The 17,261-nt window shown below is 35.3% G+C and overlaps 2 protein-coding genes across 3 annotated transcripts; one reads left to right on the forward strand and one right to left on the reverse strand.

Annotated features, from left to right (window-relative positions):
- The first annotated feature begins 1,607 nt into the window (after positions 1-1,607).
- LOC121268475 (nucleobase-ascorbate transporter 2) lies at positions 1,608-5,758 on the forward strand. Its single transcript, XM_041172780.1, has 13 exons — positions 1,608-2,177; positions 2,295-2,392; positions 2,584-2,760; positions 3,194-3,294; positions 3,384-3,459; positions 3,565-3,624; positions 3,831-4,015; positions 4,144-4,240; positions 4,312-4,457; positions 4,538-4,629; positions 4,727-4,804; positions 4,893-5,053; positions 5,298-5,758. Exons 1-13 carry the CDS (start codon positions 2,087-2,089, stop codon positions 5,508-5,510), a joined length of 1,575 nt encoding a protein of 524 aa, XP_041028714.1. The 5' UTR covers positions 1,608-2,086; the 3' UTR covers positions 5,511-5,758.
- A 4,788-nt stretch (positions 5,759-10,546) lies between these two features.
- LOC121268320 (O-fucosyltransferase 8-like) lies at positions 10,547-16,769 on the reverse strand. Of its 2 annotated transcripts, none has more exons than XM_041172538.1 (10): positions 16,380-16,769; positions 15,492-15,581; positions 15,292-15,391; positions 15,030-15,100; positions 14,101-14,189; positions 13,246-13,366; positions 13,018-13,161; positions 11,873-12,207; positions 11,530-11,770; positions 10,547-10,886 (listed from the first exon to the last, which is right to left on the reverse strand). In XM_041172538.1, exons 1-10 carry the CDS (start codon positions 16,767-16,769, stop codon positions 10,578-10,580), a joined length of 1,890 nt encoding a protein of 629 aa, XP_041028472.1. In that variant the 3' UTR covers positions 10,547-10,577. The 2 variants fall into 2 exon arrangements, with proteins under 2 accessions (XP_041028472.1, XP_041028471.1); XM_041172537.1 differs by having other exon boundaries at positions 15,492-15,584.
- Between the last annotated feature and the right edge of the window lie 492 nt (positions 16,770-17,261).

The raw sequence follows: 17,261 nt of genomic DNA on the forward strand, positions 1-17,261 counted from the left end.
AGAATAATCTTATTAGATTAGCTAAAATTAAAGAATATTTTTTATGAATATAAGATAAATTTAATTTTTAACTATTTCATTCATATAAATCTTCACATTAAAATAACTATTTTTTCATTATATAATAATAAAATAATATAAGATGAATTTGATTTTGATTATTCACATCAAATCTCTATATTAGATTATACATTTATTCATTATATAGTAATGAATAACTAATAATTATAAAAATATTTAATTTTTTTAATTATTAATTTATTTTATTTTATCATATTTTACTATTCTACCTATTATATATTAATTAATAATCATATTCTTATTAAATTAATATATCACTAACTCAAATTAATATACTAATTATGATAAAATATGTGATAGAAAGAAAGGAAAAGAGAAATAATTAATAAAATATATATTTGATATATGTACAGTAACTTTTAAATTTGAAAGTCACTGTAGAATGAATTTAGCCAATCCATTGTGAGCATATTTTACTCTCTAATAACTAAATTCTCAATAGATTTAACTTTTAGCTAATTCAATGAGAGTGCTCTTGTATAAAATAACACGTCTTTAGCACCTCGTATTTTAAAATCATGTTTCTCCTCTCGGATTAAATGAGAAAATATCGATGCCATAAACATGTTCTTTAAATGAGAGAATACCGATGTTATAAAAATTTGATTTGTAAAAGATTTTAATTTTAAATTTTTTTAACAAATCAAATATTGCCATGTCAATTAAATGGAGAATGTGTTTTGCATACTAATTTTAAATTTTTTTAAAAAAATTTAAATCTTTTTAAGAAGAAAAATAATTAGAACCCAAACAAAAATACGGAATATTTCTTTTAAGAAAAATAGAAGAAAAAAAAGGTGTAATGATTTTATTTTTCAAAAAAAAAATACCATAGATTTCCTTTATTACCTCTCACAAGTCTATCAACTATCAAAATTATGAATCTCTCTCTAATTGGGAGTGATGGGGGATGGAGCATGTTAAGCACTCGATTGAGTTGAGCATCTCTTTTAATGATCTCTCCTATTGGATTCATCTTAGGATAATGATTCTTTATAATTGCCTCTCCAAATTAAAGAAAATTTGGGCAAAGAGTTGAAAAGTAAAAATAAAAATAAAAAATAGGGTGAAAAAGTAGAGGTTGACCGAAATTATGATACCTATCCCACCTAAAACTAGGTGAAAAATGTTCAATCTTTTTTCTTTCTCTTCTTTTGAGGTGAAAATATAATAATTTAGAGGAAAAGAAGTATATTCTAACAGAGTAATTTTATGTAGTAGTTATTATTTATTTTTATATTTTATATTTATAATATTTTTTTTTATAGAATATATGAGTATTTTTTATAAGGTGTGAACGTATTTTTAATAAAATGTATAAAATAAAATAATAAATAATGATTGATAAATTTTTTTTTTAAATATTCAAAAATGGATTTTTATTAATTGATAAGGTGCTTGCTTGCTTGCTTACTTCTTCTTCCACGATTGGTAAATATTGGGAGCCAGAAAGAAAGAATGTATTATATTACAGAAGTGGAGTTGTGAAATTTAATGGGAAACAGAGAGGCAACGGTAACATTCAGTTTGGAGGTTCCTTAAGGGGCAGTTTGCGGATATGAAAATGTTAACGGAACTTTTGTATAAATGAACAGCAAAGCAAAAGGAGATGGAGATGTAACTACACACACTCTCTCTCTCTCTCTCACCCACACGCAGAAAGTGTGACGACGATTGCAATTTTTTCTTTGCGCATCCTCTTTTCTTTCTCACTCCATTTGCAGTCTATCTTCATCTGTGATCTCTCTCTCTCTCTCTAAACTTCTCTTTCAATCTCTTGCTTTTGCTTCTATCTTCCATTAGCTTTCTTCTTTCTGTTTTTCACCGTCATTGACGATTTGACTCTCTATCTTTTTTTTTTTTTTTTTTGCATTGGTTTTGTCTTAGTTCCATTGCACTCGCTAAGCAAAAAACCCCCGAGAGGATCTCTCTCTCTTTTCTTTTCTCTCTGACACATTTGTTTTACACCCATTTGGATTTGGTGGCTAAAGAAGAGTTTTTAGCCATGGAAGCTCCGAAACCAGAAGAGACAAGCCATCCACCAATGGACCAACTTCAAGGTCTAGAGTACTGTATTGACTCAAATCCATCATGGGGTATGACAAGTTTTTCAATCTCCTTTTCTCCCTTCATTGGGTTATTCATCTACTGAGTTCTGGCCCATTTTTATGTTCTCTGTTTCTGGCCCTTCTCATTTTTGCGTGTGAAAACAGGGGAGGCAATAGCTCTGGGTTTCCAGCACTACATTTTGGCCTTAGGAACCGCGGTTATGATTCCATCATTCCTTGTTCCATTGATGGGTGGCAATGATGTGAGCGGATTCTCAAAGTCATCGGTTTATATTTTAGATTGTTTTATCATTTTCGTTGATTATATATCTCACTTCTTTTCGTAGTTGGAAATTACACAATTAAGTAAATCATGTTATTTTTTATTTTTAATTTATGATCAGCTAAAATGTGCTCATAATTGGTATGGCTTTTTGTTCTTTTGATCCTTCAGGGTGATAAAGTGAGGGTGGTGCAGACTCTACTTTTTGTTGAAGGTATTAATACACTTCTGCAGACATTATTTGGAACCCGGCTGCCAACCGTGATCGGAGGGTCTTATGCATTCATGGTCCCCATTATTTCCATAATTCACGATAAGTCCTTGATGAGCATTGACGATCCTCATCAGGTTAGTCCAAATCTGTATACCACTTTTCAGAGCTCAGTTTTGTATTATTTTCCTTCAAGCTGGACTCAACATCTGTGAAAAAGACGTGTTCTTTCGGCGGATGCTTCCCGCTTACCCAATTGGCTTTATCATAGCAGACAAAAATCAAGATAGGCACATATGGTTGAGGAGTTTAAACAAAACAAAGGATTGTCAAATCAACATAGGAAGGTCCAAGATTAATAAAGGTGTGCGTGCGTGTGCTGGTGTGAAGGGTAGAAGTTGGCAGGTCTAAGTGTATTTATGAACATGATCCTATATTTGAGCAATTAATGTTTCAATTAGCCTTAACACTTATCAACAAATTGCAATAACAAGCTCTGCCGATTTATTTAGCTGCATTCGTTTTAGAAGTGTTTTTCCAAAAACTAATCCTCTTGGCATTTATTTCTAGAGATTTCTTAACACCATGAGAGCAGTCCAAGGTGCTCTAATAGTAGCATCAAGCATACAAATTATTTTGGGATTTAGTCAGATGTGGGCCATCTGTTCCAGGTACTTTCCTTCAAATCAAATGAGTTTTCGCCCTCTTTAGTCAAAAGGTATCAATTTTTCAACCTCATTAATTTTTTTTTACATTTCAGGTTTTTTAGCCCTCTTGGAATGGCTCCGGTGATTGCGCTGGTTGGTTTTGGCATGTTTGATAGAGGCTTCCCTGTGGTATAGTACATAGAATATTACAGCCACTTTTTTAATCCTCAATATTTCCTAATGATAATGAAAATGTCGCTCATACTCTTTTTTTTCATCATTAATTTTTATCAGGTTGGTCGGTGTGTTGAGATCGGCGTTCCCATGCTTATTCTATTTATAGTCTTCTCCCAGGTACTGCTGTTTAAAACAAAATTTCAGATGACTTATAAACTTGTTCGAATACTGTAATAACATCCTGGTGAAAAACATAGTAAATAATAATAATAAGAGATTCCAAAGTGAATAACTTGCATACTTCCATGTTAATTGTGTCAGGTCTGGTTTTGCTATAGAATGCTCAATAACAGTGTTTTTTTTTTTTTTTTTTGGTTATACAGTACTTGAAAAATTTTCAAGTAAGACAACTGCCAATTATAGAGCGGTTTGCTCTCCTGATATCAATCACTGTGATATGGGCATACGCACACCTCTTGACAGCCAGTGGCGCATACAGACATCGACCAGAATTAACCAAAGTTAACTGCAGAACTGACCAGGCCAACCTCATTTCTTCTGCTCCATGGTTGGTAGCTAAATTACATCCCATATCAAATACATGTTCATAAAATGTAACAGACCAAAACCTGAGACACTATTAGGACAACCATTTATGCTTTTTTTTTTTTTAACCTTGAAATTGATTGCTGTCAGGATAAAGATCCCATACCCTCTTCAATGGGGTGCTCCTACCTTTGACGCTGGTCATGCTTTTGGAATGATGGCTGCCGCTCTAGTTTCATTGATTGAGGTATTTACTCAGCCATAGTTAATCAAAGTGATAGAATCAACACATGAAAGTAATGTTGTTTGCATTTACAGTCAACTGGTGCTTACAAGGCTGCATCGCGTCTAGCAAGCGCTACACCACCACCAGCGCATATTCTTAGCCGTGGTATTGGATGGCAGGGACTTGGGATTCTGCTGAGTGGACTCTTTGGAACATTGACTGGCTCAACAGTCTCTGTGTAAGTATTATTTGCTTTGTGGTTTTTAACTTCCTCACTTATATTCGACAACTAAACTTATTCTTTATGTGAAACAACAGAGAAAATGTAGGGCTTCTGGGAAGCACTCGCGTTGGAAGCCGCCGGGTTATCCAAATCTCGGCTGGTTTTATGATATTCTTCTCTATGTTAGGTGAGTCACAGATTATGTTATATATTTACCTATATATAATAGCGCTTTTTGAGACTTATATAATCGCTTTATAACTCCGATTCCTTGATTCCTGCAGGAAAATTTGGAGCTTTGTTTGCATCAATACCCTTCACCATATTTGGTGCAGTATATTGTGTTTTGTTTGGTCTTGTTGGTGGGTGTCATGATTTTACTTTCTTAATACCAATTTATAGTCTCCTCTCCTCTCTGCACTGTGAGTGTTGATCTATTTTTGCTTTCAGCTTCGGTGGGGCTGTCATTTTTGCAGTTCACAAACATGAATTCGATGAGGAACCTCTTTATCACGGGTGTTTCCTTCTTCTTAGGTTTGTCCATACCTGAGTATTTTAGGGAATATACAGGCAAGGCTCTTCATGGTCCTGCACATACCAGTGCTGGATGGGTGAGTTCGACTCTTCATCTCTACTTGAGCTTTTTTCCCAAATAGAAAGAGAAATAACAAAGTCTGTAAAAAGTCTAAAAGTACAATCAGCTCATAAAAAATTCTAAAAGTATTTTCAAATTATTATTGGATTGAAACTTTGTGCAACAACTAGAACAAAAATGTTTTGAGCTTGGACTGGTGTGTATTATTTAACTTCAAACACCTCACCCTTTTAACTTATTGTGTTTTTATTGATGTGCAGTTCGATGATTTCCTTAATACAATCTTCTTCTCATCCTCGACTGTTGCATTGGTCGTCGCAATTTTCTTGGACAACACTCTCGACTACAAGGACAGTGCCAGAGACAGGGGAATGCCATGGTGGGTTAAATTTAGGACCTTTAAGGGGGACAGCCGTAATGAGGAGTTCTACACCCTCCCTTTCAATCTCGACCGTTTCTTCCCTCCGTCTTGAAGAAGTGGTTGTAGTGCTCATTATTAAGAAGAAGGATGTTAAGAGGAAAAGCATCATTTCCCGATAAGGATTACATGATGATCACGATTTCAGTGAAAGAAGGGGAGGGGGGGTGTGCAACAAAAAGATCCATGTGTTCTGAATTGCAGTGAGGAATGTTTGCTTTCCCTTCCCTTTTTTTATTGCTTCAAAGTATTTTTGACTCGGATTATTTCGATATGAATGAAAGTCACCTAATTTTTGGTGTACTTAAGTTTCGAGCTCAATATCCGAAAATGGCGTGTATGGTGTGGTCTTGTGTCCCAAAACATCAGCAAACGTCCCAAATATATATAGAGAAATTATTGACATCAGTCTGGAGCCGCAGCACACCCATTTATTAAGTTGAAAAAAAAAAAAATATCATATGCGTAGTGTGCAGAGAGTGCCGCACTCATATATATATATAGGTTGATTGGTTATTGGAATATAAAATGATTCATTGCATAGGGGGAAAAAATAAAGGACAAGTCGCAGCAACTGTTAAGAGACCCCTAAATAAATTGACCAGAAAAAAAGAGAAGGGCCAATTTGGATAAAATCTAAAATTTGACTAAAAGTTAAAAGTTTTAGTTAAAGTCAAAATCATTCCCAAATAAATTGGGCAAAAAAAGAAAATAGCCAATTTGGGTCAAGTTTAAAATTTAGCAAAAAGTTGTAGTTTGGTTGAAGTCAAAGTCATTGAAGAAATTAGTCTACATTAAACTATCCATCTCAAAGTCTAAATAATAATAACTTTTTTTAATAATTTTTTTTATATTTTATAAATACACTCCAAATTATTGACAATAAAAAATTATTGACAATGGACAAATTTTAATTAATATATGAATAAAATTTGTGAATAAGAAGGGGAAAAGACCCATTATTGATTTGTGAATAAAATATGGGTTCGATGAGTGAATAGTATAACTCTCTAACTTTGAAAATTCCTTCAGAATTATTGTAGCTCAAAGTCTTGTACTAAATGCTTTTTAGCTAATCCAATGCAGTTAGTTAGACAAAATTTAGTTATATTATTTAGATTTCACTAGGATTTGGCCAGTGCTCTTATATCCAATATTATTGGCAATTAGGGGAGCCATGCGGGCGGGGCGCACCCCTTCCCACACCACGCCACCTACGGTGGAAAATAATAGGAAAACAAAAATTAAAAAAAAAAATCACAAATCCATCAATAGCAAATCAAAAAACAATAAAAAAAAAATCAAAACAATGTATATATCGTATGAGAGAGAGAGAGAGAGAGAGAGAGAGAGAATAGTGACAGGGGAGGAAGAGAGATATTTTCACGGGAGGAAGAGACTTGACCTTTGCATGCCGTTGTGCTCTGTGATCGGCACCACCGCATGCTCTAAGAGAGACTGGGAGTAGTGAGAGGCAGGAACAGGTAAAAGAGAGTGAGGGAAAAGAAAGAGACAGGAGGGGGGGGGAAGGATTAGGTTTCATTGAAACCTAGCCGTAAATGACATGTATTATTTTAAAAAATAAAATCTAAATTAAAACGATGTTATTTTGTTAACGAATTTTTTAAAAATATATGTATGTATATATATATAATTATAAATAATAGTCAGTTGAGCTACGGGCAGGGTATTGAGTGGCCGGGCCTAGGCCCAACCTAACACCCACATGGTGTAGTAGGGGTAGACAGTGCCGCCCAAGTGAAGCTGGGGTGGGCAGATGGGAAAATAATAAAATATAATTTTTAAATTGTCATTATTTTGATATGTTATATCATATTGTAGAACTCCTTTTATTATAAAATGAATCTAATATAATATATCAAATCATGCCAATCAATGAAAACAAAGCAGAAAGGTAAGTAAGGGAGTATGGCTTTGAAGCTTGATATGTCCAAGGCGTACAATAGGGTGGAGTGGAATTACCTTGAAGCTGTCTTAGGGAAGTTAGGGTTTGATTTGAGGTGGGTGGACTTGATCATGAGATGTGTTAGGAGTGTGAGCTATTCTGTTTTGGTGAATGGAAGTGCAGGAGTCATTATTAAACCAAACCGTGGACTTAGACAAGGGGATCCTCTCTCCTCTTGTTTATTTATTTTATGTGCCGAGGGTTTAAGCTCATTGCTTAATAAAGCTGAATTAGATAAGCAGATAAGGGGTGTTAAAGTGGCAAGAGGGGGTCCTAGAATCAATCATCTGCTCTTTGTAGATGATTGTGTGATTTTTTGTAGAAGCCTTACTTCTGAATGGCACAATGTTAAGTCTCTGTTGGATAAGTATAAAAATGCTTCTGGGCAGAAACTTAATAGACATAAAACATCAGTTTTTGTCAGTCCTAACACTAGTCGTGGATGCAAGGAACTGATTGGGAGTGATGCAGGTATTGTGGCAAATGGCAGCTTTGAAAAATATTTGGGATTGCCTTCCCTAGTTGGTAAGTCCAAATATAATACATTCAGAAGCTTAAAAGAAAGGATTTGGAAAAAGATAAGCAGTTGGCAGAATATCTTCTTGTCCAAAGCAGGAAAAGAGATTATGATCAAAGCTGTTTTACAGGCTATACCCACGTACACTAAGAATGTCTTCAAACTTCCTAGAAGACTGTGCCAAGAAATTTCAACTTTGCTGGGCAACTTTTAGTGGGGGAAGAATAAGGATAGAAAAGGGATCCATTGGAAGAGCTGGGACTGTTTGGCAAGGGCAAAAAATAGTGGTGGGTTAGGTTTTAGAAACTTGGAAGACTTCAATGTGGCCTTATTAGGTAAACATGTTCGGAGGTTTTTAAATGACCCCTCATCACTAGTGACACCAGTGTATAGCAGTAAATATTATAGAAATTGATGTATTTTGGATGCAAAGGTCAGCAATGCTCCATCTTTTATATGGAGAAGTGTGTGGGCAGCAAAAGAGATTACTAAAGAAGGGCTAATATGGCGGGTGGGTAATAGAAGAAGTATTAAGATCTGGAAACATAGGTGGTTACCTAAACCTTCATCTTATTGTGTCCAATATCTGGTCTCTTCACTTGGGATTGAGGCAAGGGTTCAGATTTAATTATTCCAGAATTAAAGGTGTGAAATGAAAAGTTAATTAGAGATCACTTTGGGGTTGAGGAGGCTGAACTGATCTGTGGCATGCCTATTAGCAAAAGAGAAGGGGAGGACAAGTTGATATGGATTCATAGTACCGATGGGAAGTATAATGTTAAAAGTGCATACCACATGGCAAGAGGCATAAGGATAAGGGAAGAAGGAGAGGGTTCGGGAGGGGTGAAAGAAGCTGACAGGTGGAGAAAATTATGGAGTTTAAACATTCCAGGGGCCACAAAACATTTTTTATGGAGGGCATGTACCAACTCTCTTCCTACAAAAGCTCTGCTTTTTAAGAAAAGTGTTGGAAAAAATGACAAGTGCCCAATTTGTAAAACTGAAAGTGAGACAATTTTACATGCTTTATGGCAGTGCACAGCTGTGAATGATGTATGGGCATGTAAGGGAAGTGGTGTGCAGAAATGGAGTGTTATGGCTGAAGATTTTAGGGATCTATGGGATAGGCTTTGTATGAAACTAAACTCTGGGTTATTGGAGGAAGTGACAGTTATTCTCAAGGGCATTTGGCATAGACGAAATAAATTTGTTTTTGAAAATATTTTTCTGGTCCTGTACAGGTTGTTGAAAGGGCCATTCAATCCTTAGATGGTTTCAGAGAAGCATTGGGGAATAATGAAGCTAACTTGAGTGGTGGGAGCCTTGTGTCTACCATCAAACAGTGGAAGAAACCTGAAGATGGGTGGTTGAAAGCAAATTTTGATGTGGCAGTAGATGAGCAAAGTGGTGTTGTGGGACTGTGAATTATCATCAGAAACAGTAAAGGGAGGTCATGGCTGCATTTAGTGAAACACAGAAAATGATAGCCAAAGCAGTGTTAGTTGAAGCCATTGCCCTAAGAAGAACTATAGAAGTCTGTAGAGAGATTGGATTCAACAAAGTGGTCTTTGAAGTTGATGCGCTTATAGTAATCAATGCTGTGAAAGAAGATGTAGCTTGTTGGGCTTGGTATGGGCAGGTTGCGGAAGATGTGAAGTGTAGCTTGAAAGAGTTGTTGCACTGCAAAATCCAATTCGTTCGAAGAGATGGCAATATGATTGCTCATATGGCAAAGTTTGCCTTAAATCTAGAAAATTTTACATGTTGGATTGAAGAATGTCATGTTTTTATCTCAAGTTTGATTACTTTTGATATGGCTTGTAATGACTGATTAGTATGAATGAAATGAGGTTTAATAAAAAAAAAAAAAAAAAAAAAAAGTCATGCCAATTTGTAAATCACATTTATCAAAGAATATAAGAAAAAAATAGAAAAAAAGAACTACCATTTGATGTGCTACATCTAAACATGTCATAATGTAATTTTTTTTTTTTTTGTAATACTCATTATTATTATTATTATTATTTTAGGCGGAGGAAAACCCTTCAAAACAAAATAAACTCACTTTACAACCCAAACTTTCTACCCAACAACATAATAAAATATCATAAACGACTCTGTACATATGCCGTACCCATTTTGTCTAACCTGTACAAACCTTTCAACTCACGTGGTAACTGAACAACATCTAAAAACAAAGAATCTTCTCCCAATGCACCAACCCTTGCCAATTCATTAGCAACTTTATTTCCTTCTCTAAATAATGCTTGATAGAGAAATCAAAACTATCTAACAAGCTCATCAATTGATCCCAAAAATACCACATTGTACACGCTCTCTCCACCAACCAAGAAATCACAGTCAAATAATCACATTCTATATTAATGAAAAAATAACCCAACCATGGGCAGAATTTTAATCCCTCTACAACTACCCGAAGCTCTGCTTCATTATTAGTGCAAGAACCAAAAAATTTTGAAAATTGTAATACTCATTACATGCTTAGCATTTCTCCAAGGGGAAGGAGAAGAGAATTTACAAAATGTGAATATCGCTAAGCTGTCAGTTGAAAATCTCAATGCTGCGGATAAATGAGGGGGAAAAAAATGTTAAAACGAGTCGTCAAGATAAATGACATGCTAGTGGGTCTTGCGCATGCACTCCTGGCACCTTGGCTGTCGATAAATGCTCCGACCAAAGCCCCTCACACGGACCCTTTGACCTTCCTCGATCATCTTTCTCACTCTGTCTTCAAAACTGTTCCATCCAATGGTGCCATTCTCCAACAAAATTGCAGCCAACCTCTTCTTGTTAGGCCGCAAGGTAGGGGCACGACCACCGCCGTAGTAGGTTCTGAATCCAGACACAAGGGATGAAAGTTGGCTTCCAGAGTCAGTCATAGCAAAGACATCGGCAGTTGCACATGCAATAAAGTCCAACGCAGCTAGCTGCATCCGCAGCAACTCTTTAGTTGTAGTAGTAACACCATAGCTAAAGTGAGTGGAGGATTACAGATCATATCATTTTTCCATTAGGCTTAAGATAATTAGCTAATCAGATTAAGCAATAAGGAACATAATCTAGATTGAGGAAAAATATTGAAACTGTTTCCATTCTATGTTACCATATGGACTAGGGAGCCATCTTATAAATAGCATTTGGAACATAAAAATACTGTTCCTGTGAACTACAATGCGTGCATCCTGATGAAATGTTAGCATTTTAAGGCTCAACATAGGCATCTTGAGATTTTAGAACTCTGAAATTCAGTTTACACTTTTCTAGTGGACTTTAAAATGAGTGAAGAATGGAAAATACAATAAAATTCTAAAGAGACCCTCCTTCAGTTTTGCAGTTTCTGTTTACTAATTCTCTAATTGCTACAAGGGAGCAAGTGGAGGCTAGATAAACTGTGAAATTGGTTTAAATACCCTTATTATGACTCCCTTATCAAACAAAATCCACATCATGTCGGATAATATTGGCAAGAGAAGAGAACAATTTGATACCAGTGAAATTTTGAACAAGTTTGATACATTTGTAAGATAATGTGATTGTTACAATAGAAAGAATAAAAAGCTACAAACTTACCTGAGAAGAAAAATTTCCAAACGGTGCCAGTTCTTGGGGAGTGAGAAGGGTTTCCTTTGTGACCAAGTTGGGATACAGTCTGGTGAAGGGATCCATCCTGGATTTTCCTCCATAGATATGAGAACCAGCCAAATAAATGTAACTTCCACGCTTAAAACCAAGTCCAGATAGAACAAGCGCTGCTTCTTCCGGTGTCAATGGACATCTTCCCAACTTTCGTAACTCCGTTGGAGAAATAGGGCTGTAAACAGGAAGTAGTGTGGGAGATAGATCATTCAACTCAAAGATATTCATAAAAACAAATTAGAGAAAAGCATAACTTGAAAAATATAAGAAACCATACCTTGAGTTCTTTAAGCGCTCAATAACCAGAGGAAAATGGATTTCTCTATAGGCTTGAAGTTCATTTTTCTCACTTTCTCCCCCTCCAAATTCACAGAGGGAGTAGGCCACCATATCCACTTCAAATCTCAAATGTAAAGCAAGGTACTTGGATGGGCCACTAACAGCATCAAGCTCATTCGAGGGATTTTCAGGCATGAAGTTTCCTAGTAATTCTTTGTCCAACATACTTCGTGCAGCATCATATTTTCTTATCTTTCTGACCAATAATGAACCAACTCGTTGGATTTTTGGCACAAACTTCAAAGCATGGAAATTACATTTGCATCTTAATCTCTGTCAAAAGTTCCAAGTATATTTAACAGATTTTTAAGACATCATGATCATGCATACTGGATAACTATGCAGGACAAGTTTAAGATGTTAAATATAATCTGAATAAATATTGTGGTGAAGAACACTGGCCATAATTACTTTACACTAACCACTCAGTAATCTTCTTTTGATGAATTATAGTCAGAAGTTGAAGTAGACACAATGAGGCGGATTGAAGGGAGAGCTGCTTATGAGCTATAGTGCGATTAATGTATAGATAGACAAAATTTGTAACATAAGCATATTCAAACTTTAGGGTATGCTAAGCAAATTCGGTAAATAAGTCTACCTAGGGAGCCTAAAAGAGCTGGCCTGGGATAAGCAATAGGACAAGAAAAGACCTACAGATGAGAGAATTTAGAGTAAGTCTAGTTAATTGTATGTATAACATGTATGTACTCATGTATATGTCCACTCATGTTTTAAGGCTCCGTTTGGATAGTGAAAGTGTTTCATCTCATCTCATCTCGTCATTACAACTTTTCCAAATTCTCATATAAAATATAATAAACAATTCAATTTTTTCAAATCTCAAAATAATAATAATATTAAAAAATAATATTCTAATAATATTTTATTCAATTTTCATCTCAACTTATCTCATCTCAACTCACTATCCAAACGGCAACTAATGCTCAACAGAATTTTCAGATGTCTCAAAGCAACTCCAAAACGATGAGCATAACTTGTCATAATTGCGAAAACTATGTCATAAATTAACCCCACACAATAGGTCAAGAGAACATTATTATTTTGGAGAATTCATATAACCTGGAGTTTAGAAGGCAATGGATCAAAGCCTAGTCGATTTCCAAACCCAAGGAAGTGAACAATTCCATTCCTTAAGAGGAGAGGAAGTATATTTCTGATGTAATCAGCAGGCTTTGCCTCCTTCACAAGGTCTGCATCAGTAATCTGAAGAAACAATATAAAAGCTTTAGGGCATTCTCAAAATGGGTGCAATTTATTCATGTTGTACAATTTTAGAAGGCAGCATACCAGGCTACCTAGTGCTTCAATGTCAAGTGATCTCAGATGAGGAGGGAGTTCCTTCACAATATTGATTTCATCCTTCAAAATATTTATAAAATATTCCTCTTGGTAGATATCACCAAATTGGCTGCACTCTTGTCAAATGAAATGGGTGAATCAATATCAAAGCGTGAAACCCAAAATTAAATATTTTGGATAACGTTTCTGCCATTCACCCCAAAATTAAATATTTTTGAATAAACACTAATTGAATTTAAGAGTTTTAGTTAAACCACCAATGTCATGGAAAACCTCTCAAGTGATCAACCAGGAAATTTAGGAACGAGTGTATAATCCAGCATGGTTTAAAATATGCTGTTCATTGGTTCAGGTCATTCAGATGCTCAGAAACGATTCTTCAGTGAATATAAATGATGATGATACGATACGCATTAGCCGTAAACAATGAAAAGATAAAAATATATTGATTTATCTTCATGTCATCTGTGATGATTACCAACCTCCATCCTCGGTTCACAGAGGGTGTTAGTGACTTACACAATCAGTATTGCATTGCTGTAGCTTTGTAGGTCAATATTACCACATAAATAATTTTCACAGATTTGCATTCGTTTTTTAATGAACCGATGGTGTTAGTGACTTACACAATCAGTATTGCATTGCTGTAGCTTTCTAGGTCAATATTACCACATAAATAATCTTCACAGATTTGCATTTGTTTTTTAATGAACCGATGGTGTTAGTGACTTGCACAATCAGTATTGCATTGCTGTAGCTTTGTAGGTCAATATTACCACATAAATAATCTTCACAGATTCACATTCGTTTTTTATAGGAAATACATGAGTTATGATCTCAAACCTGGGATCATTCCAAACGTTGCTATATAGAAATCTTGGAAGAACCAAAGTTGCATTGAGAAGAGATGCCAAAGCAACAGCATTACAAATCTGTGAGTGTTACCAAAAGCTTAGTCACTTCTACCAGTGGAGGAGAGGTAACTGAAGAAAAGATCGCATTAAGAGTACAACATAAGCTCACCCAAGGCATAGCTGCATAGAAACTAACATTAACTGGTTTCTTCTTTACAGAAAAGAAAAGAAAAAAATGAACTGTATATAAATGCAAATTTCACATTGCGAAGGTGTGGTTTACTCATTTGCAAGAAACAATTTATATACAAATTCATATCTTGTTTAGTAAATAAACTTAAACACTTGGCCTTGAGTTTATAACACAGGCTGTTCTTACATAAGCATCCTGAATTTTAACTCAGCATCTGGGGATATTCTCCTTTCCCCAGGATTAAACCTAGTTTTCATGTGTCAACATCAGGAATCCATTACCTGAGAGACTTCAGAGAGAACCCATAACAGTTGCAGAAGAAATTAACATACTTGATACTAGTTAACATAGCATAATCTGATAACAAAACTTTTCAAAAGAACTACTCCTTTCTTCATGAATGACCCTATATTTCGACTATACACACATTTCTCCTTTAACAAGTGTCAGATATGGGCGAGTGGGTGAATCCTGTACATCACTTTTCCACCAGGTCAAAACCCACATTTTTCATAAAAATGCAGGATTTATGACCATTTTACAGAGTAAGAGTCTCAAACAAAGAGCTCTTGGGTTTTAAAAGGTTGAAGCTGTCCTGTGTATTTATTTTTCTCACTATGTGGAATTACAAGGTTGTACAAAAAACTTAAAAACAACTCATTAGCATTCAGAGTATTGACATATAAGGATAATTATAAAAACTCAAGGCAGCCTAAGGTACTTACAGCAACTCGTTGTTGGTTGAGACCACCATTTGCACTGATTAGTATGTAGCCATTATTTTTGTTAAATTTCCCTGTCCAGCAAAACAACTAATTTAAGATTAATTTACACGGTACAGAATTTCATTATAGAAGCGGATATCATTTGACATATAAAAGTTAAGAAACTAGCTATTATTGAAATTTTCAAGGACAATAATATTAACACTTGTATAGCACCGCATATTTCTCATGCATCAATCAAGGTGGAATAAAAATTAAATACCAAGATTGGTCGGAAGCTTTTTATTCGCACATGGTTTCCATGCGGATGCCTTCCAATATGGTTCCTCCCAGAGTCTTGACGTCTCTTGCTTAAACTCTTTCTAAAGCATGGCTAAGATCTTAGATACTGGGATAAAAGAAATTCAACTAATTTGACAAGCTAATAATATATGTACCAAAAATAGAGTTTATGCAGCTAACCTCTGTAAGAGCAATGGTTGCCAAGTTTAAAAGTCGGTCATACATCTGTATCGGTATTTTTTCTTCATAGGTGTAGGCACCCATATCTTCCTCCTTTGAAAAATAGATGCAGTAAATATCAGATCATTCCAATTACAAAATTGATAATTAATTAGGACTTGCACATTATAAGAGAAATTCTTGCAAATGACTAAGGATACAGATTCACATAAAGCACACCCAAGCATAATGCCTATGACCGGTAGCAGCTAAAATCAATAAACATGCATACACAGCCCATGTAAACATCAATTCCAAGTGGTGCAAACATCAATTCCAAGTGGTGCACATAACGCCCATGTAAACATGCAAACATCAATTCCAAGTGGTGCACAGAGAGAGAAAAACATATACATCGATGACTTTCATCCACAGCCTACTCGACAAACTAAAGGGTAAATGTTACACTCGGGGACTTATTACAGAAGCAATAAATATCCATCAATAATGTGCATATATCACCTACTACAGAATTTCAGTAGGAAAACGAGTTATAAAATTATGCTAAATAGCATCTGACTGGAGCACTTAGCAACAAGAAGAAGTATAAATAAACGCAAAAGAATAAGACACTCAACTCAGTCACCAGCAATGGCTGCAGACTAACAATGAAACCAAGAATAAAAAAGTGTATAATATATATATATATATAAGAATGAAATAATAAATTTCTCCAATAAGAAGCAATTGAGTAAAACCTGATTGTCACCAAAATTCAGATAGCTACATTTCTGGCCAATTCCAATTCCATTTCTCGAGTTCCAACTTAGTTATAGAGTCTAGACCAGTAATAGCATCACTACCTAGTTCAAGGGTAGGGCATCTAGTATTGCAACAGGATATATTTACCTTGAGCCCACTAGAGTTTCTTTGGGCTGGGTGATTCTGAAGGTTTCCCAGATAGAAAATGGACATCATGAGGGAATGAAGCAGGAGAAAGAAACTCATCAACCCAACCATAAAAGCAATTGACTTCACGTGCTTTCGCAGACATGAATACCTTCTCCCCACATAGACTCCCTTACAAACAGTATACTTTGCAGAATCATGCTTCAATCCATGAAGTAATACAGTTTTGGAATTACAATGGCTATCTCCCCATGAGATTCTCCTTCCAATAGAAGGATCACTTCCTGGTAAAGTTTCTGGACCTCTTAAGCTATATTCCCCCATTCCTAAAAATAAGTCAGCATTCTGAAATTCAGGACGCTGACTTCTTGGGGAACCTTGCTTCCCCATTAGACCATTTCCTCTGGCTAAAACTTCAAATATCCAGAGTAGTAACCCGGCACCACAACTGCCATTCTAATTCGAAAAAAATCAACAAAAATGGCCTGTAATCAAGCCTATAAAAGATAAAGACCTTTAAAACAAGGATTAGAAGCAAATTTTTAAACCAGCACCAACCTCAACTTCTAGAAGCGCTTTCTCTCTTTTTCTTTCTAAAACCGACCCACCAACCCATTAGGTCATATGAGGCAGATTCAATTTCAGGGTTTGGTGGCACGTATTGAAATCAGGGAAAAAAAAAAAAAAAAAGATACTTGATAGATCAAGAACACCCAAGATTGCATTCAAACCGAAGCTAAGAAGTGGGTGATAGTAATATACATAAATAGATGAGTGAAAAGCAAGCGATTAGCGAAAAACCAAACAAAACTTTTGGAACTAACCTTTTAAAACAAGAATCATATTTGGAACAGCTACTGGTCACCAACCAGAACAAACGAC

This window comes from Juglans microcarpa x Juglans regia, chromosome 5S, assembly GCF_004785595.1.
Source record: "Juglans microcarpa x Juglans regia isolate MS1-56 chromosome 5S, Jm3101_v1.0, whole genome shotgun sequence".
Taxonomy (NCBI): domain Eukaryota; kingdom Viridiplantae; phylum Streptophyta; class Magnoliopsida; order Fagales; family Juglandaceae; genus Juglans; species Juglans microcarpa x Juglans regia.